We start from the raw sequence: 20767 nt of genomic DNA, 5'->3' as shown, positions 1-20767 counted from the left end.
TGGTTTGAACTCAACTCATCTCTCTTTCTCAGTATTTGTGGTTTCCCTTTTCTTACTTTCTTTTTTCTCTCTCTCTCTCCGTTATTCCTGCTTTCTCTCTCTCACTTAATTTCTCTCTCTCTCATTTTAATTCTTGTGTTTCTCTCTTTCTCTCGCTCTCCCTTTCTAACCTTTTCTCTCTCCATCATTTTCTCTCCCTCTCTCTCTCTCTCTCTCTCTCTCTCTCTCTCTCTCTCTCTCTCTCTCTCTCCCTCTCCCTTTCTTGCTTTCGCTCTCTGTTTCTCCACTTTCTCCACTTTCTCTCCCTCTCTCTCACCCTCTCTTTTTTCCCTCTCTCTCCCTTTCTCACTCCACCCCCCCCTCTTTCTCTTCCTTCTCTCTCTCTCTCTCTCTCTCTCTCTCTCTCTCTTTCACCCTTAGGTAAGTGTGTGTGTGTGTGTGTGTGTGTGTGTGTGTGTGTGTGTGTGTGTGTGTGTGTGTGTGTGTGATTTTTTAACCTTTCCCACAGAGTGTATGAGTGTGAGTGTGTGGTGTGTTTGGGCTGTGCGGCCCTGGTCTGGTCACTGGGCCACTCTCACTTGTGTGCTGATTAGGGGATAAGGCTTTAATTGGTGAATCAGAGTTAGGCTGGAATTCATGAATCTTTCTGCATTTTTACTCCGACTGCTTTCCTTTCATGTGTATTCAGATCCGACTTGTTTCTTCCCACTCTTCATTTGTAAGTCATAAAGCGTTAATTACTTGCTAAAGTAATTACCCATTCTTGATTATACTTTTTATTTTAACCACCCACAAGTGCTCTGTGCTTTCTCCTCTCTTCTGTTTTTACTCCAGACTGAATTTAGAGGGAGAAATGGTTTGTTTGGCTTAATTAAATAAATGTGAAAACAAGAACACAAGAACTAAAAGTCAGAGCTTTAATGCAAAAATCCTGTTAACAGAACAGAGGCCTCACTACGTGTCTGTGTATATATGCACATATGAGTGCCTGAAGCCTGACTGTGTGTATATATGAGTGACTGGAAGTGCTGAAATGTGTGTATTGCAGCTTACAGAGGACACAGAGTCCGCAAAGAGTTCCGTCACAGCCGCCAGCCATCCTCATCTTCACCTTCATCAGCCCGGTATGTCCAAGAATTTTTCTAGGACTTTAATCTGTGTTTGCCTGACTTTGTGTGTGTGTGCGCACGCTCTCTCTTGCACGTCCTTGCTTGAAGTACATGTGTTTGTTCCTCACAGTAGGGTTCTTAGAGCCGTCCAGGGGTTTTTGTAGATGTCTGCATGTGCGTGTGTGTTCTGTTGTGTACTTCTGACCAGGCTGTAGTTAAAGACAGTAAAGCTCAGGTCCGTGTGTGTGTGTGTGTGTATGTGTATGTGTATGTGTGTTTGACTAGGCTGTAGTTAAACACATGAAAGCCCTGTGCAGGTCAGTGTTTGCATGCCTGTGGTGCTTCCCTACTGAGCTGCTCTCGCTGTGTTTACATTTACCCACTCTTACACACACATACTCACACACACTCACACAAGCATCTCTTGCACAGGCCGACCACAAACAAGGAGAATTGAGTTTAGATGTTAGTCACGAGTTAGCTTACTGGCATTATTCTCTCTTTTTTTCATTGTGTCCTTCCTTCCCACCCACATCTCCCTCTCTCCCTCTCTCCGACTCTCTAATATGTCTAATAAATATCTTTCCAGCACAGTAACACAAAACTTCCACCACACCACAGCAGAATGTGGGGCCTGTAGTGGGAGCCAGATGTATAAAAGGGAGAGTGTGTGTGTGTGTGTGTGAGGGAGAGGGAGAATGTACTGAAGTACTAAGGCTGAGTCTAGTCATTAAAAAACTATGTGGCTAACAGAAGAACAGACAGCAGCTGTGTGGGGGTTTGTGTGTGTGTTGTTTGAACAACCGGTCTCCACCTCCATCAGACTTCTCCCGTCCTCCTGAGTGTTCTCCAGACATGGCCCTGAACACTTGTGCTGAGGAAGCTTCACTTCTTTTCTGATGCTCATTCCAGCACTGTTATATATACACACACACATCTACCTAATAGTGGAAATACCCTCCCTCTGCACTCAATGTGTCAGAAGTCAATTTTCAGTACACCTTCATTATGGTGAACTCATGCTCATTTATATTAGCTCCACTTACCAAATAGAAACATTGTAGTTCTATAATTACAGACTGTAGATCATCTGTTTCTCTGCATACTTCATAAGCCTCCTTTCACCTTGTTCTTCAATGGTCAGGATCCCACAGAGCAGCCATCATTTGGGTGTTAGGTCATTCTCAGCACTGCAGTGACACTGACATGGTGGTGGCCTGTCAGTGTGTGTTGTGCTGGTGCGAGTGGACCAGACACATCAGTGGTGCTGGAGTTGCCCTAATCCTAACCTTAACCTCAACCTTACTACTAACTTTAACCCGACCCTAAACTCTAATCTTAACCCTCCTCCTGTCCCTAATCCTAAATTTTACCCAGTATCTAATCCTAACCATCATCCTTGCCCTAATCCCAACCCTAACCCTGGTCCCACAATCCCTGCCTAATCCAGTTTAGATCCAGTTCCAGACTGGTGTGAGCAGCTGTTCTATGACTGCTGGTTGAGGATGTTGAGATGGTCTGTGTTATACCTGTTAGATGATCTGTGATTTCTCAGGTGAACATCTATAGATTGGATGTTTGAGACTAATAAAGTGAAGAACAGCTGAATTCAGTAGACATCAGTAGGCGGGCCAATGTAGTGTTAGGAGTCTTGCCCAAGGACTCTTAGGACTACAGCATAGTCACCCAGACCAGGAATTGAACCCCAGTCTCCCACATGGTGTGGTACCAGCCGGTAGTGGTGTTACCTGTTGCGCCACATCAACGACACCATTGTCTTGGTAATCTGCTGAATGCTCATCGCTGCTATGTTGTTGATATGTTCCAGAGAATCTGATGAGTTATTATTTTATCTAAAAAGGACCATTTATCTATATTTATGTTCACGCTCTTCCACTTTTTGACATCATTTGAAATTAAATTGTTCTTTACATTGTGTCAAAGAAAAGAATCTTTCTACACCGACTTCCATTGACAGTTAAGTTTTTGTTTTCTGTAAAGCTGACATTTCGAAGATACAAAGTTTTTGAGTGACAATATGATGACATATATAATGCTACTATGATTATATTAGTTATACTGTGTTATGATTCTTATGCAGTGGTTCTGTGAGTTTTATCAATAATTAATAAAAAGTTCTGATCAGAGGAGAATGGGTCCCCCTTTGTGAGTCTTGGTTCCTCCCAAGGTTTCTTCCTTCAGCTCTGAGGGAGTTTTTTCTCGCCACTGTCGGCTTTGGCTTGCTCACTGGGGGCCTTAAGTCTTGTTGATCTCTTGTGCTCTTACTGATTACTGATTCTTTAAAGCGCTATACAAATAAATTTGATTCAATTTAATTTTATTTATTATTATACTATATTATATATCAGACCTTGATATGAAGCAGTATGTTAATAAAAAAGGGCAAAATCTCTTCAACCAATATTTTGTTTTGATGACTCATTTTGATACAGTTTACTTGATTCAAACTTTAGAGGCATGCACCCATGTGTGTATGTGTGTGTGGTGTGTATTTGTGTGTGTGGTTTTTCTGGAGGGATTTTTGCAGGCTTGTTTACATCCTAATTCTCAGTGGTGAAACTTCAAACCTCAAACTTTGCTATTCTGTTTAATCATTTCTGGAGAGGATCCATATAGATTTATTTTGACATGAACTGCCCATTTTCCTTCTGGAAGATTCGTTATCTACACTACATGCTGATGAGCTAAAGTTTGGGGGGTTTTCTGTTGTTTTCAGCGAAGCAGTCTTTTACACTCAGTGTGTGTCTGCTGGGTTATCGTATGTTGTGTTTTTACAACCTTTTCACTGTTTGTGTGTGTGTGTTGTATGGTCATAGCTCAGTCAGCACGCTGTCCTTTTGGGTGTTGCGGTGTGCCATTACATAAGCCACATGTACACAAATGTGCATTACTCATTTGTGTGCCTTATATGCTGTGTGTTCATTCTTCGGCAAAGAACATCATCACATCATAGGGCACAACATAATAGAGTAATGATGTGTTTATTTATTTTCTCCATAGGGACGACACACCTCGCAGAACAGACTCTGACTGTCAGATCCTTAAAGAGGTCAGAAATGAATACTTTACTGGATATGGTAATGGGTTTCATGTACAGCGCGGCACTTGTTCAGTAGTCGCCAATCTGCATATAGCACTGAACTGCAGAGCTGCTCAGAGAAGAGCTGTCTTCCTCCTCTTTTTTTTTCTCCTTTTTTTTTTTTTTTTTTTTTTTGAAGACGTATGTGTCCTTGAGACAAAAGAGGGAAAGCTTGCTCAATCTGAACTCCAGTCTCAGCAGAGAGAGAGAGAGAGAGAGAGAAAGGGAGGTACAGGGAAAGAGTGAATCAAAAGGCTGGAAATCCGCGGTGGAGAGTAAATGCTAGCTTCTCCCTGAGGTGATTTGTCTTTGCGCTTCTCTCTCTACAGATGTTAGAGCCCTTTTTTAGTAAAGACCTGAGGTTCTTTGCTAGCACTTTGATATCCTGCTCGAATTCAATATGTGAAATAGAGGAGCCACTCTGTGACTTGGAGCACATCGCCTGGCTTTGAAGTCTGATCCAATTTTTGCTGCTCACCATTTGATGTTGAAAGGATGAGATGAAGAAAACGTACAGTTTTTGCCAGTAACTCTGCTGAGCATATGTAAGATTAAAAAAGCAAAATCCTTTGGAGGATGTACTTAGAAATGTTAAGCAGATTAATACTTTCCTATAGCTCTTTTATTCAAAGATAAAATTAAATATGTGAGGAAGTCGGAGAGAGAACTGCCGTCGTTATTTCCAGCATTACAATTAAGCTTGTGCGACAGAGCCCCTACTTGCAGAGGTAGCGGGGGAGAGACAGGGAGAGAGAGAAAGAAGGGGGGAAAGAGCAAAAAAAAAAGTGCCTGTGCATTAGCAATTACCATTGCAAAACACACTGCTAATGGCCGCTAATAAATATCTCCGCCAGAACAGTGAGTTGTAAGTAAATCAGTTTAATTAATGTACTGGGCCTGTTGGCTTTTTTATTTTCTGTCTATTTCTTTGTTTATTTGTTTGTTTTTGGATGGGTTTTCCTGACATCGGGTGCCTCTGTGTGTGTATGTGTGCATTTGTGCATGGTTTTGTGTGTGTGTGTGTGTGTGTGTGTGTGTGTGTGTGTGTGTGTGTGTGTGTGTGTGTCTGTCACTCTTTTTAAGGTTGGTCCTGTCACTGCTGACAGACAGAGAGACGTTGACAGTAAAGAGAAAAGCTCTGCTGAAGTGTCTGTGGTGAAGACTAGCGGGGACAGAGGGGACAGAGTTATACATCGCAAACAAGGTTAGCCTTTCCACACACACATATATATGCGCGCACAGACACACACACACACACACACACACACACACACACAGTGTTACACACTGCCAGTACACAAACAGGGCGTCTGGAGGTACACACACACAGCCCTGTCAGGCCCGCTCACATACAGTATAGTGCAAAAGTTTTAGGCATCTGTGAAAAATAAGATCAAGATCCTTATCAGGGTAGAAAGCTAATTTTACAATAAATACAAATAATGTTAATGCAAAAAGTAGTGCTTATATTATATTATATGTCCCCTTGCTCACCTCATGGGAGCCTAGCATTATTTATAGCTGTAATCCAACACCTGGTTTGACAAATCTGGAGTATTCACAAGCAAAACACTCTTTTTTTGAGATGGTAAATGAGACAGTACCGAATATAGAGCTATAGGGCCTACAACATACACTATATGTCCAAATGTTGGTGGACTTCTAATGAAATGTGTGAATGTGCACACAAACACAGCTTGTCTAGTCCCTGTAGAGAAGTATTGTCAGTAGAATAGGACTCTCTGGAGCAGATAAACATGAACCTATTGGCAACATGCCTAGTGCCGGATGTGGGCTAGATGGGTATAAAGCCCCCCAGCATTGAGCTGTGGAGCAGTGTTCTCTGAAATAATATATATAACACTTCTTGGATGAGCTGGGAAGTTGGGGATGAGGTAGTGTGGTGATCATCCAACATCCTGACTTCACTAACACTGTTGTCACTGAATGCAATCAGTGTCCTGGACAGTAAAGACAGTTACTTTAACAAGTGCATACCCTGATATTTGATACCCTGGGTTTCAAAAGAAACTAAGAAGGAGCAGGTGTCCCAATACCTTTGTCCATATAATGCATCCATAATCAGTGACTTGGGTAATTATAGAGTTTAAGGGTGTCAGTGCACTTTGTGGGGTTGGGTGATAACAGCGGCATCATCGGTATCTAGCATCAGTTTAATCTACACAATCATATTGTCGCTGTCATGCACAACGCTTGTATCTCTTTCTATCTATTTTCTTTTCTCCATTTTTACTTTTTGACATAATCTCAATCTGAAATAAAATCTTTATTTATTTACTATCGTGAACCCAGTATCGTAAATCAAATTGTCAACTGTGTGTATCGTTACACCCTCCAACAGATAATCACCTCCTTGTGAAGGCTTTCTTCTATTTAACATGAAGTGTCTCTCTTTAAAACCTTACTACCCCTATCCATCATCCTTAGCACCCTCTCTTTCTCTCCTGTCTCCTTTCACCTTGCTTAACCATAAATACGGGCCATGTCATGTCACCGTAGGCCTGCTGTTAATAGCCTGGGACGGCCCTTTGTGGCAGGCTTTAGAAAGGGCACCAATCACTTCAAAGCCACCGGGAATCCTGCATACCAGGGCTTTCACCCCGACCAGCCCTTATTTGAGCCCTTGTGTGGCTCAAACAGACCCACATAGTTATGGTGACACTGACACACACACACACACACACACACACACCCTTACACACAATGATTTGCTGAACATATGTTTAGTTTGTGTTTTGCCTTGGGCTATGAATCCCATTAATGAGAGCTTCCTGGGAGGCTTGTGTGAGTGTGAGTGTGTATGTTTGTGTTTGGACGGGTGGGGTGCATGAGACTTTTTCAGTGGGGGGGCCAGTTGTGTCGCCTAGTGACGGTCGCCAGGGGAGATGGGGGTCCATCATTAGTATGATTAGTGAGTGAGGGGAGAGAGGGGGTGGGATTGAGATTAGCAGCGTAGTGAGGATTATGGGATTAGCTATGATAATGTAACACAGCCACGGCACTGCAGTGGGCGCGGGATTACTGTCAGCTCGCCACGGCACGCCTGGGTTAGATAGCGCCTAATTCTGTAGGAGGAAGAGCAGGTGACCCCACTCATCTCCCATGTCTGACACACACGCACACACACACACTGACATTTACACACACATACTCTGTTGACATGCTCGCTCTCTCCCTCTCTCTCCCTCTTGCTGTCTCTTATTCTCTCCTTCTAGCTGTTCTTCTGGCTCTGTTTCAGCCGTTCTGGTTCCTGACAGCTTAGTACTGTGTAATGTAGTCACAGTCTTCTTCTAAAGTGTGTTCAGTGAGGTGGATAATGAGAGATGCAGAAGTAAAGGTACAAATATAGGTAACAGAACTCCTCTGCTCCCTCACATATATTAAACTGGTTGCTGATTTTAAAGCCCCAGTATTTAACTGTGGAGCAGTGGAACTGTGTTCTCTGGAATGATGGTGGCCCATCCAATATTTTTGGGGATTGATGAGTTGGGGAGTTAGGGATGAGGTGGGGTGGTGATCATCCAACACCCAACTAACACTCTTGTCGCTGAATGCAATCAAATCCTCTATACACAACAATACTTCACAATTGAGTAGAAAGCCTTCCCTTGACAGTAGAGACACTTACTCCAAAAAAAAAACCCAAAACTTGATTTTAGATAAAGCAATGAATGAGCAGGTGTCCCAATACGTCTGGTCATATAGTGTAGAAGAATTCTTTTTGATTTCATAAAGAACTGTAAGCCTTATTCACCAATTGCTCTTATTTAGGATTTGTTCAGTAAACAAGGACAATAGGACAAAGTTCTTTACCAATTTAAAGGTTCTTCACACTCAAACATCTCTTTTGTGAACTTCGTTCTTTATAGAATCAAAAGTGGTTCCTGTGAGGCATAGCACAAACAACCATTCGAAGCCCTTTTACTGTCATATTATCTCATGATATTTATTTTATATGAGGATTGTAAACAAAAAAAAAACAATAAAATTATTGTACCACCTGCTTGTTCAGCCTGCTCTCATGGCTGACACTGGCAATTAATTGCACAAACAAAGCTAATCGCCACAGGAAATCATTGCCGATACAATGTGGTGCTCTGGAGCAGCTGCATATGAACCCAAGTTCACCATGCCCAATACCAAGCATTGGGCCTTGGAACTGCATTTTCTGCAGTAATAGAGCTCCATCCAATGCCTGATGGGATGAGTTGGACTGGCATTTGTAATCCAGAACAGTCCCCAGTGCTTGATCTCACTAATGCTCTTGCGACTGAATGTAATCAAATCCTCTCAGCAATATTCCAGCATCTAGTGTAAAGCCCTCCCAGAAGAGTAGAGAAACACTGAGGGTCTGAGGGTGTACTCATACTAGGCGAACTGTACCGAGCCTGAGCACATTTTCCCTCCAAAGCCGGGTTTACTTCGTACCATGGCCCGCTTCAAGAGGTGGGCCCGGGCATGGTTCAGTTGGACTTAGGCATGGTATGCGTGCCTAATGAACCTGTATCCAAATGCTAGAGTATGTGCAGTTTATGCAGTTACTGTACAGTAGTTATTGTAAAGTAGTTTACATGTTCCCTTTAAGGTACTTTCTGTTGTGCAGTGGTCTATCATCATCACATTGCCCACCCCTAGGTGTTCTGTGGATAAAAACGTCCCAGCCCAGTCAATGAAAACATCTATAACATCATGAATAAGACACACACTTTGCCCCATTATCAGAGAGAGGGGGGAGAGATATTAGAATTTGGACCCATGGGCTTTTCCATTGACTGGGCTGATCGAAGAACAGCGTACAGTAGCCCAAGTTTAAACACACACACACTCAGACCGACACTGAGACATGAGTGTGCACACACAGCCCGGATGAGCTGTAGGCTTGACTGTTGAGCTGTAAACTCTGCCTGTTAGGAGAACACACACAGCACAGTCAGGTAGTCCAGACTGATGCTGTTCCCAGCACTGCTGGTTTTGGCTCTGGAAGTGGATGAGAGTGTGTGTGTGCATTAGAGAAAGAGAGAGGGAGAGAATGAGAGAGAATGCGTATTATGTGTGTGTGTGTGTGTGTGTGTGTGTGTGAGTGTGTGTGTGTGTGTGTGTGTGGTGGCGGCAGGGCAGGCTTTGATCGGGGCAGATCACAGTGTGGTGTGTGTGTGTGTGTGTGTGTGTGTGTGTGTGTGTGTGAGAGAGAGAGAGAGAGAGAGTCCAGGGAGCATGCAGAGCCAGATGTCTGGAGCTCAGCTCTCTTCCTGCCTCTCATCCTGCTGCTGTCGCCCCCGGAGATATATGCAGTCACACAAACACACACACAAGACTACAAGGCACTCTCTCTCTCTCACGCACGCGCACACACACACACACACACACACACACACACTCTAAATCCCTCTCTAACCTCACCAGATTAAATCTGCTTTAGGTCAGGGCCAGAAAACTGCGCCGAGACCCGGAACCTCTTTACTCTGTGTTTGATGGACATTAAGTGCCTCAGACTCTCAGATCTCAGCCCAGCTGTGCATGTGGCCTCTGTGTGTGCCTGTGTGCCTGTGCCTGTGTGCCTCTGTGTGTGTGTGTGTGTGTGTGTGTGTGTGTGTGTGAGAGAGAGAGAGAGAAAGAGAGGAAGAGAGAATGAATGAATGAAAGTGAGCACAGCAGTGATCTGCCATTTAACACCAATCCTAAGTTGGGGGCGGGGCCTAATGCAGTGGCCAGTTACCTGCAGTTACTTTTTGTAATGAAAGTAATTCTAAACGTCTACACACACACACACACACGTACACACACACACATTCATGCACACTTCTGCCACTCTTCTAAAGCATCAGTGCCTTCTTCACTCTGTGTTGTGTCTGAGTTGCAGTTGTTGTGTTCTCCTGCTGGGAGTTTAAACATAGAGCTGATCAGCTCAGCAGCAGTGCACATAAACCACCTGCAAACACACACACACACACACATACACTCACACACCTCTTCCTTAATCCCCTATATTAATACCTTATTAACGCTTTACCCTGTGAAGAACGTAAATACGTACACACAGACAAACGCTGAGAAACTGTCAGAGATATGATCAGTGCTTTGGCTCGCCCTCACTCACACCACCTTCTCTCTTTCCTTCTCTCTCCCTCTCTCTCCCTCTCTCTCGGTAGTAAACAGGATCAGGCTTTATGGGTTATGAAAGCTGAGCTCCTTATGTTAACACGCTTTTTGAAGATTATGCTTGTGGTAAACATACATGTCAGGAGTGAGACGGCGATGAAAATGGAGAGAGGGCAATTATGGCAAGGAGAAGGGAGAGTCTGAGACAGAGGGAGCGAACCTGCTCTTATGAAGCATGCCAAGAGAAAGATGATAAGAAATGAAGCCTTGGTACTCGTGAAAGAGCTTTGCAGGTGCATTTTCTGCTCCCCATACTTAGAACTTCACACCGGATAGAGTGACAGCAGAAATGTAAAAGCACAGTTTGTTTATTAGGATGGACTGATCTCAGCTTTACACCGGCACACGTGCTGTGAAACAAACAGAGGAATGTGAGCTTTAACTGTATAATAGGGCTGTGCATCATACATGTAAATATGAGCATTTTGAAAAGTGTCAGACTAATTTCACCTGCCTTCTCTCTTTTTAAAAAGATGTTCATGAGGGTTTTGTGCATGTTCTGTAATGCAGTGCTTGTCCACATGAAATTATTCGTGGTTGTTTTTTCTTATAGTTGCAAGAAAAAATGTCAGCCCTTTGGAATAATCTTGATTTCTGCTTTGATCAGTAATAAAATGTGGTCTGATCGTTATCGTTACCAGTTAATTCGCAATTGCAGACAAACCTAGTTTAACTGAACTGACACAGACATCCATACTATTCATGCCTTTTATTGAGCATGTTGAGTAAACACCCACAGTGCAGGCTAGAAAAAGTATGTGAATGGTGATACTACTGACTTCAAGATCTATTTTTATGGAAGTCTGGGTTTCACAGGTGTCTTTGTTCCTCTTAAGAAAAACCGAAGAGTGTGAAGCATGCCTTGATGCAAACAACTTTCAGTAAACCTCGGAAGATGTTTTATAGAGACATATTAAGCTGTAAAATGCCACTAAAGCATTGCTAAAGACCTGGCTGTGCATCACTCAAAATCAGGTCTCTTCCTAGAAGTTGGTGTCATGTTAAGATCACTCTAAGAGCACAATGGACAATCTGAAAGGACCCAAAGATAACAGCAACAGACTTACACAAACTGCAAAAATGGTACAGTCAGATTCCTGAGCATAACCTTGAAGAGGACAGTTCATGCAAGACATCCCCAAAATATTGGTAAACTTAAACACATTTCCAGGGAGGAATACGTCAGTATTTCTCCTCAACATTGTGCAAAAATCATATTTGCAGCCACAGAAAGCGTTTGGTGGTGGTGATTGCTGCTAAAGAGTGATCTACAGGTTATTCAATTCAAGGGGTTTCTTACTTTTTCTAGCCTGCACTGTGGATGTTCACTCAATGTGCTCAATAAAAGTACAGTACAACTGATTGTGTGTTATTAGTTTAGTCACTTTTTCTTGCATCTGTATGTGTTTGATGGTACATTTCTGCCTGGTTCTGTGAACTATGAAAAACAGTGAACATGAAATTTGCTTTTATGCTTATTTGCATCTTATCAGCAAAAAATGCTGGATTAAAAAATGGCTGAAAAAATCCACTCCTGTAACAAATCTAGCCTAAAATTTCACACACACAGGAAATATATAGCCAGATTCTCATCTTAAGCCAAGTGCGTTACTTAAAAAATAAATATTAGCTTGGTATTAGTAAAATAAAAAAAAAAGGTGTGTCAAAAATTTGTAGTAATTAGGAATTTTGACATTGTCAGCAATTTCGAATGGTTCATTTTGTAACTACTTACATTAATGAATAGTCCTGGCAACCAACATCGACCCTGATCTCCTGATCTACATTGAGCTGCTCCGGTTTTGCAACAACCTAATATAAAGGATAAGGGTTATTATTGGATAGTGTGTTTGTATTCATTGACTGGAAGCTGTGAAGTAGTCCCAGCTGCTGTATATATTAAAGTAGGGCACATAGGCGGTGAGTGTGGTTTATCTGTAGCAACAGGCTCTGTGTGTTAGCAGGTTTACTTCACTACAATGACATCATGTCTCATCATGGCACCCATCGTCATCCTTAACACACATCTGGAGCTCCTTCTGACAGCCCCCAGACAGCTGATACACCCACTTTGTGTTCTACAGACACGACTCCCACCCTCCCTCCCTCTCTCTTTCTCTCCCTCCCTCTCCTTCCTTCTTTCTGTCACGCTCATTCTTTTTTACAGTACCTGTCTTCGTCATCTGTAATATCTAATACCCTGTCTGTCCCTGCTCTTTAAAAACAGGCCTCTCCTGAGACAGACACACACTAGGTAAGGTTTGGACAGACAGGAGTGTTCAGCCTGCCCGTGGAAATTTGGAGGAAAAGTTGGACACAACTTTTTTTTAATCCTCTTAATGTCAGTGTGAGGCGTTAACTAGATGTTCTTCTCTACACCTCATCACTGGACTGTCTAAAAAGTTAGTATTTAAGATCTGAGGATCTATCTTGTGTTTTTTTTTCCTTTCGAACCAGAAGGAGAGTACGTATTTTAAAGCCCTGGTTTTTCTTCATCTTGAGGATGAATAGTGTTGTAGGCACTTACGATTAACGTGCCATGCCTTTTCAGCCTGTCAACTTTTCATCTAAACACTGGATCTATTGAAATCCTCAGATCTGCCTTTGAAGCCTGGAGTTTTAGGTGTAGGAGAATGTCTCATAGGGAAAAGAAAAGTGTGGACGCATGTAGCTCATAAGCAAATCCTGCTGTGAGGTAATTTCCTTCATTCCCTTGAACCCTCTGCGATCCTTCTACACTGAATCTAATCGTTGAGACCATTAACCATTAGAGTCACAGCACACACTTGAGCAGCGTGGACCTGGCAGTTTCTTTAAATATGGTTTAGAAATGGTCAAGCAAGCATCCTGCTGAGCATGCGTTCTCTACCAGTTAAGAATATCTGAACACAAAGATGGTTTGGGGATTTGCTGATCCTTAAACATCGTGACTCAACACTGTAGATCAGGTTCTGGACATCTACTTAATCTAACAACACAGTCCAGGTGATGAAGACCTTTAGGGGCATCTGAACTTGGGGTCAAATTGTGTTGAATCTGAGCTCTCTATGGTGAAAGATCTCCCAGACCAGGATTGGGCTCCCCTAGATGTTGTCCACTGTGGATTTCTAGAACACTATCCGGTATCCCGGATCCAGGCTTTTTTCTGTCCTGGCACCAAAGTGGTGGAACGAGCTGCCCCTGGGTGTCCGAATGGCCGAGTCGCTCGCTGTCTTCAAACGCAGACTGAAGACCCACCTCTTCAGAGAGTACTTGAACGAATAGTTCTATGGTCGCCTTACTGTATTGTGTTTAGCAGTGTCTAAGCTTAGAGGTATCTTTTGAATTATTAGCCTATTCTAACTAGCTAAGGCTTTTCTTGGGTAAATAGCAAAGCACTTTGTAAGTCGCTCTGGATAAGCTGCTAAATGCCGTAAATGTAAATGTAAATGTATCCCTAATCTATCTAACTGAGTTTAGAAATAATAGAATTGAAATCGCCACATTTCCTGCATTAGCATTGTCAACATTATAATTGTGCTATTAAATGACATGGCCATTTACAACCTGGCCTCAGAATGTTTGCCTTTTATGTTGAGCTCTTGAATAATTTGATAAGCCCTGCTCTGATTGGTTGCTTTACAGCTCTGCAACAGCTCACAGGAGCCACATAGCATAGTGTCCCATTGCATAGCACTGAAACAAGAACACTGTGACTGTTGTTTGTACTATTCCCGAGTCTCACCAGATAGGGCTGTTATCTTGTTGGGGCACTGTTCTGTTAGGTAGCTGAAGAGATAGTAAAGCTGGTCATCTTTTTCTTTTAAGGCTCCCCTTCTGAGGACACTGGTACAGGAAAAGCCTCAGTCACATGGTCTGGTTTGCATAGCAACCCTTTTCTGATGTCTACCTGTCTGCAGATGATGTGTTGCTCTCCAGTGTTACTGATGCACAATCATGGCAAAGATGCTCCCAAGAAAATGAACTACAACTAACGAAGACATTCTCCTGAAGTGGCCGTTGCATTTTACCGCATTGCCAGCAGGGCTAGTAGGACTTTCACTAGTGGGCTGGGTGTTTGTACATTTTGGGATGTAAATATGATGCATCAAGACTGTTATGTAACCGTTTTGAGGGGGTTGGAATTGACTCGTTTTGCAGCTCAGTTTTAGTTATTCTGGATCTTCTTTTCAGTGAAGGGTGTTTGAGGTTCATGGGATGTCACTTTCAGGTACTGTACTTACACAACTATGCCAATGAAAATGCAGTTTTCCATTTGAAAATTAAGTCAAAAGCCAAGGCCAAACTGATCTGGAAGTCTTCTCCACCCTCCAACTGTATCTTCTCAGTATGGTTGTGTGGGGGTGGTGTGTGTGTCTGTGTGTGTCTGTGTGTGTCTGTGTGTGTGTGTGTGTGTGTGTGTGTGTGTGTATGTGTGTGTGTGTTTTCAAACAGAACAGGCCTCTTGTGCGTCTCCAGTAGTTATGAGTGCCAGAGAGTCCATGGTCTGGTTATGCGTGTGTGTGTGTGTGTGTGTGTGTGTGTGTGTGTGTGTGTGTGTGTGTGTGTGTGTTTGTGCATGTGCATGTGTGTATATGCTCTGTAGAGAAGCAGTCTCTGGTCTGGTCTGCACATGCCTCATTTAGACATCAAAGACCGTGTGCTGATGATTTTTCCTTATAATCCTCGATGCCTTTTGGTGCTTCAGCTCCTCCATCTGAACAAACAAAGCCCCAGCGGCCTCCCCCGGCCCAGGACACGTCAGGTGATCACAGCACGTGATCGTAGACCGGGAATCGATACACCTCCCTCGTTTACGTGCTAAAACCCCCTTTTAGCATCTCTTTTATGTAGTTTCTGAGGAGCGTTCAGATTTCCAAGGGATTTAAGAAGTGGTATTTAAGAGTTGCGTCGAGAATCATAGCATGAAAACCTCTCTTTGAAATATGAAAGCGCTACCTATCTTTAAAAAGAATTCTCAGCCTTTTTATCTACCAGATACAAACATGTATAATATTCAGGGCTGCTGCTTGAATAACAAACTGAATTCTCTGGAGTTTTATTCTATTTTTCCTCATTTTTTATCCTTTCTCACTGTCTGTTAGACAAATCAATAGCACATTAATAAATGATTGAAGGGTATTTGTGTTGCCTTTTGCCAGTTATTAGTAACCGCCCAATAAAACAGAGAGACACACACACACACACAAACACACACACACACACAGAAACGCACTTATCCAGACTCTGAGTGCCAGGCTGCGTGTTATTTAGTCTTCTTCTGTTTGTTGGATTGTAATAGCATGCTCTCATTGAAGTTATTTTTAAATTATTCACAGATCAGCCATAACATTAACACAGCATCCTTGTTTCTACACTCACTGTGCTCCACTTGCCATATAGGAGCATATTGTAGTTCTATGATTACAGACTGTAGTCCATCTGTTTCTCTGCATAGTTCATTAGCCTCCTTTCACTCTGTTCCTTAAAGATCAGGACCCCACAGGACCACCACAGAGCAGCTATTATTTGGGTGGTGGGTCATTCTCAGCACTGCAGTGACTCATAGACATAGAGGTGGTGTGTTAGTGTGAGTTGTGCTGGTACGAGGTTGGGACCAGACACAACATGGCTGCTGGAGTTTTTAAACACTGTGTTCTAGTAGACACTCCTTTCTGGTTAGTCCACCTTGTTGATCTAAAGTCTGAGACAGAAGCTCACCTGTTGCTGCACAGTTTGTGTTGGTCATCTTCTAGTCCTTCTAGTCTTTCTTGGCTGGGTATTTCAGGTTGGTGGACTGTTCTGATATGTTGGTAGACATATCATATCATATCATACAAAGTTGCCCCACAGTGACACTGAGGTGTTTAACAACTCCAGCAGCACTGCTGTGTCTGATCCACTCGCACCAGCACAACACACACTAACATGCCACCACCACGTCAGTGTCACTGCAGTGCTGAGAATGACCCACCACCCACATAATAGCTGCTCTGTGGTGGTCCTGTGGGGTCCTGATCTTTGAGGAACAGGGTGAAAGGAGGCTAATGAAGTATGCAGAGAAACAGATGGACCACAGTCTGTAATTATAGTAGTACAAAGTGCTCCTATACGGTAAGTGGAGCTGATAAAGTGGAGTGTAGAAACAGGGATTAATGATAATGTAATGTGTTAATGTTATAGCTGTTCTGTGAGCTACTGGTTGCACTGCTCATTTACTCTTTAGTGTGTAAAGGTTTCTATTTATTAAAATAAGTTATTGTGGTATATTTAGGAGCCAGCCTTGGTTCCAGACTTTCTTGGCTTAGGTCATTTTTATGGGTAATTGAGTTTCACCAGCAGCTTGTCTAAGAACAACTACAGCAATCAGTGACATCAGATCTTCTTAATTGGAGTGTAAAGTAAACCAATCCCTCAACAAGTATAACAGATCTGAAGGGCTCTAACCAAGTTGTGTTGATACCTTAACAGATATCTGCATTTATATATATATATATATATCTGTGTGTGTCTGTTGTAAGAGCCTGGCCCTCTTAAGCTTAGCAGATCACTGCAATAGCTGTGGGTCGAGCTGTTTAAAAGCTGATCTGAGAGCTACAAGTGGAAATGTGTGTGTGTGTGTGTGTGTGTGTGTGTGTGTGTGTGTGTGTGTGTGTGTCTGTCAGCTCTCCACTACAGAGAGAATGTACCACCCCCAGCCTCTCAAGCTGTTTCCCTCCCTCCTTCCCTCCCTCCTGCTCCTCCTCTTCTCCCATTCACACTCTCCATCTCCCTGCCCTACAGCCTGCAGTGTCCTCTTTCAACATTCACCTGCCCTCTGCCTCCATACTGCACAGTGCACACATACACTTGGCTTTAAGTGTTTCAGGTACAGCATAAGAGTCCCACTTTAACCCTTAAAAGTCTACAGTTATTATTGTCCCTTTGGCTCTGCTACTTAAAGGTTACTGCATGATTACAGAATTAATACAGTTAATGCCTTAATTAAAACCATAATCACTGTGCTAATACCCTACTTAGTCTCTGAACATTTTCATATTTGTTTTCATGTAACAAAAAATGACAAAAACATGGCAGAGGTATATAGATTGTCAAATAAAATTCACATCCATTCAGCACAGCTAAAATGCTTTTGGTAGCTACTGGCAGAATTTCGGTTGGATATCTGACACATTCTCCTCGGCTCTTATTGGTTGGAGTTAAATTTCAGTAAATTTGTTGGCTTTCTACTACAGACCTGACTTTTAAGCACAGTTAACATATTTTCAGTAAGGCTGAGGTCTGGAACACCCAGTTGTGTCCAAGTTTTAGCTGATGGTTTGAGGTAATGCTAGAGAATTCTGAGGTATACCTCCGGTCATTGTGGCCAAACAACTCAATCTTTGTCTCATCTGACCATAAAACCTTCCTCCAGAAAGCTTTTTCTTTGTCAGTGCAGTCAGCTGTCAGAGCAGTCAAGCTTGGAGGTGTCGATTTTGAAGCAAGGGCTTCTATCATTGACTGCAACCTCTCAGATTCTCAAGAGACATTCCTGACTTGTGTAAATCTAAGAACATCCTTCTCAGGTCTTCGTTGAACTTGGGCTTTCTCATCTATTGGTGATATCTCAGTGAGTGATGTCGAATAGACCTTTTTTATGTAGGCTCAACAAAGCTACCTTGTGTTCGCTAACAGGGAGAGGCCTTGGCAAGTTTATAGACATTGTGGAACTTTCTGCAAGTGTGTGTATGCACAATTTTGACCCTTAAATAATGATAAAAAAAATCCTCTTTTGTGATTATTTCCATCGATTGAATGTTCAGAAAAAAAGTGAGAAATGGTTAGACCACATGGAGTGGTATTTCAGTGACCACTGACAATATGGAATATGTGTATGTATGTATGCACAAAAGATTTAGAGTTCACGAGAGTGTAGGGTTGTGATAAATCATAATTTGAGGTAACACATGACTTGTTAGATTAAGAGGGCTCTTGCTGGGGGGATAAGTGTTCCATTGTTCCACACAATGTGGAATAATCTCCATCTTATGATCACTGCTAGGGAGTATGCAGATTTTTTGTTTTGGAAAATGATTGGCCCTAACTGAAGTGTTCAAGGCTGCCAGACATGATTGCATTAGATTTTGTACTTTGATGTAGTATCATGGGAAATTCAAAGTTTGTTTTTTAAAAAAGCCTTGTTTAAAGATCGTCTCTCCTCCTAACAGTCCCTCCTTTGTGGTAGATTTGTTTATATCTGTGCTGTTGGTAGTTTTTGAGAACATGCTTTCATGATTTTATTGATTTCTCCCAACTTAAACGTTGTTGATATACCCATAAGATGGGTCAGTGATTGCTATTGGTAAGTTTGTGATATCATAAGAAACAGTACTGTCAGCTGAAGTGCCTGGTGATATTTAGTGAGCAATATTATTATGGCAATATTGGCCTTGATATTTCTTTGAACTGTTCTTTTTCTTCATATACAGTGTAGACAAAGAATTATTTGAGCTAATTGTGTTTTCACCAGGTGCTGTGGTAATTTAGCACCAAAAATCTATCAACTTCCACTTTATTGTAGGCCTGTCTGTGCCTTGGTAGTTCTTGTGTTGTTCCTTGCTATTTGAACAAATTTCCTCTCAGCTGAGAGTGATGGTGCCTCCTAACTTGTATGTACATACATTTCTAAACGGATGATCCAGGAATCTGCAGTTGTTTAGAAATGGCTCCAAAAGACACCCCTGACTTGTGTAAATCTATGATCATCCTTCTCAGATCTGCGCTGAGCTCTTTGGACTTTCCCATTGTACTGTTTGTTGGTCAATTCGATGCTAAGTGCTGTCAAACAGACCCCTTTTATGTGGGAACAGAAAACCTACCAGCTGTAGTCAATCATGATTACTAACAGGGAGTTAAGAGGCTTTGCCTATGGAAAGTTCAAAGACATTTTCAGCACCTTTCTCTCCCAACTGGGTACTGTCAATTAACCCACCTGTTTGTATCTCTAGCAATAGCAATGCTAGTGCTAACTAGGAAAGTAAACTAGGAAAGTAAAGACTAATCACATGTCTTCTCCAATACATGAGAAGCCAGCCACAGTCTCACATGGCAGCACTTTATGTGTGATGAGGGGAGAGAGCACCTGGGGGTGGGTACACAGAACCCAGTGTATGTGTATTTTTGACCCTACGTTGACTTTAGATAATCTGTAGAATTGGTATTGTGGTATTTCAGGATGACAAACGTACCCACCATGCAAAAACCACTTTACATTCTATGGCATAATTGGCCTCAACCCCTGCTAGGGGAAGGGTGACCCCCCACCCTACACACCACCCCCCACACCCACACACCACTTAGCATGATGCTAGCCAACATGGGTGTCTGATGGCTGTGACAGAATTGCTAGTGACAGAATCTCCTCCAAGCATGTTGAGCTGTTTGATGATTTTGCGTTAGCATCAGTTCAAAAGGATGCTGTGGCCTTCATCCTCCCAGCTTAGGCAGAGACCTACCTAGTGGGTGGAATTGGCCTCAAGAAAACTGGGTTAAAAAAAAGAAGCAGAACAGGACATAAAAAAAATTCATACCCTCTGTAGGCTTTCAACTTTCGGAAAACATCACTGGAACAGTATACCATTGACTTAATTATGCTCTGTCTCAAATCACTGTGCTGATTAAACGCAGGCCAGCCATTATAAATGCATGAATGTAGACAAGTAACTCTCTTCCTACTTCTCTAGAACATGAGTAAGTAAAATCCAAGCAAAGTGAAATTACACCGAGAGCAGGAGAGAGAGAGAGAGAGAGAGAGAGAGAGAGAGAGAGAGAGAGAGAGAGCGAGGGAGAAACCTCCTACCTTTGAAGTATAAGCAGGATTGAGATGTGACGATGCCTGTTCAAAGTTAGCTCTCCGCTGAGTTCCGCTGTAACTGTGAGTTACTGAACAGTGCTTTGGCGGAAGGATCCGGAAAGATGATGAGCAGAGGAGGCCTGTCTGCGCAAAAGCGAAGGCTCCGAGATGAAACAGGAACAGGCATTAAATATACATGCTGCCTTGTAAAGGTGTCCCGGATTTTAGCTGGCTGCTTTTGTGGATCAGAAATGTTAAAAGTGAACATGAGATGGTGGGGGCGCATTTCCCAGCTTCGCTGACATGCTATTTGATCTACAATAATTGTAAACCCACAGAATTTTCAACTGTCAGATCACAGAATCATAGGCATATTGTAATAAGCACGTGCTGCATGTTTGAATAGGCCGTGGCAAATGGGCGCAGTGAACATTCTTTCAACAGGAGAACATGGAGAAAAATAGATTTTGCCAGTAAGAATAGGCTGTGTTAGGTGTTTCGGTTTTCTTTAAAAGTCGAGGTCGGCTTCATGAGTTCTGCAATCAGTGCAGCTGTAATTACCAATCG

At 42.6% G+C, this 20767-nt stretch overlaps 1 protein-coding gene across 7 annotated transcripts in view; it reads left to right on the top strand.

Moving 5' to 3' along the window:
- myo3b (myosin IIIB) overlaps nucleotides 1–20767 on the top strand; it is a 103568-nt gene that overhangs the window by 70281 nt on the left and 12520 nt on the right. For all 7 annotated transcript variants that reach the window (XR_011980020.1, XM_072685867.1, XM_072685865.1 and 4 more), the window contains 3 exons: nucleotides 1049–1124; nucleotides 4131–4179; nucleotides 5293–5413. Coding sequence is in view for 6 of the 7 variants with exons in the window: in XM_072685867.1 (XP_072541968.1) it covers nucleotides 1049–1124; nucleotides 4131–4179; nucleotides 5293–5413 (246 nt within the window). In the remaining variant the exon portion in view is untranslated. The remainder of the gene's footprint in view (nucleotides 1–1048; nucleotides 1125–4130; nucleotides 4180–5292; nucleotides 5414–20767) is intronic.

Source organism: Salminus brasiliensis, chromosome 8 (genome assembly GCF_030463535.1).
Source record: "Salminus brasiliensis chromosome 8, fSalBra1.hap2, whole genome shotgun sequence".
Classification (NCBI taxonomy): Eukaryota; Metazoa; Chordata; class Actinopteri; order Characiformes; family Bryconidae; genus Salminus; species Salminus brasiliensis.
The sequence above is the reverse complement of the archived record's forward strand: the minus strand, read 5'-3'. Positions and strand labels throughout refer to the sequence as shown.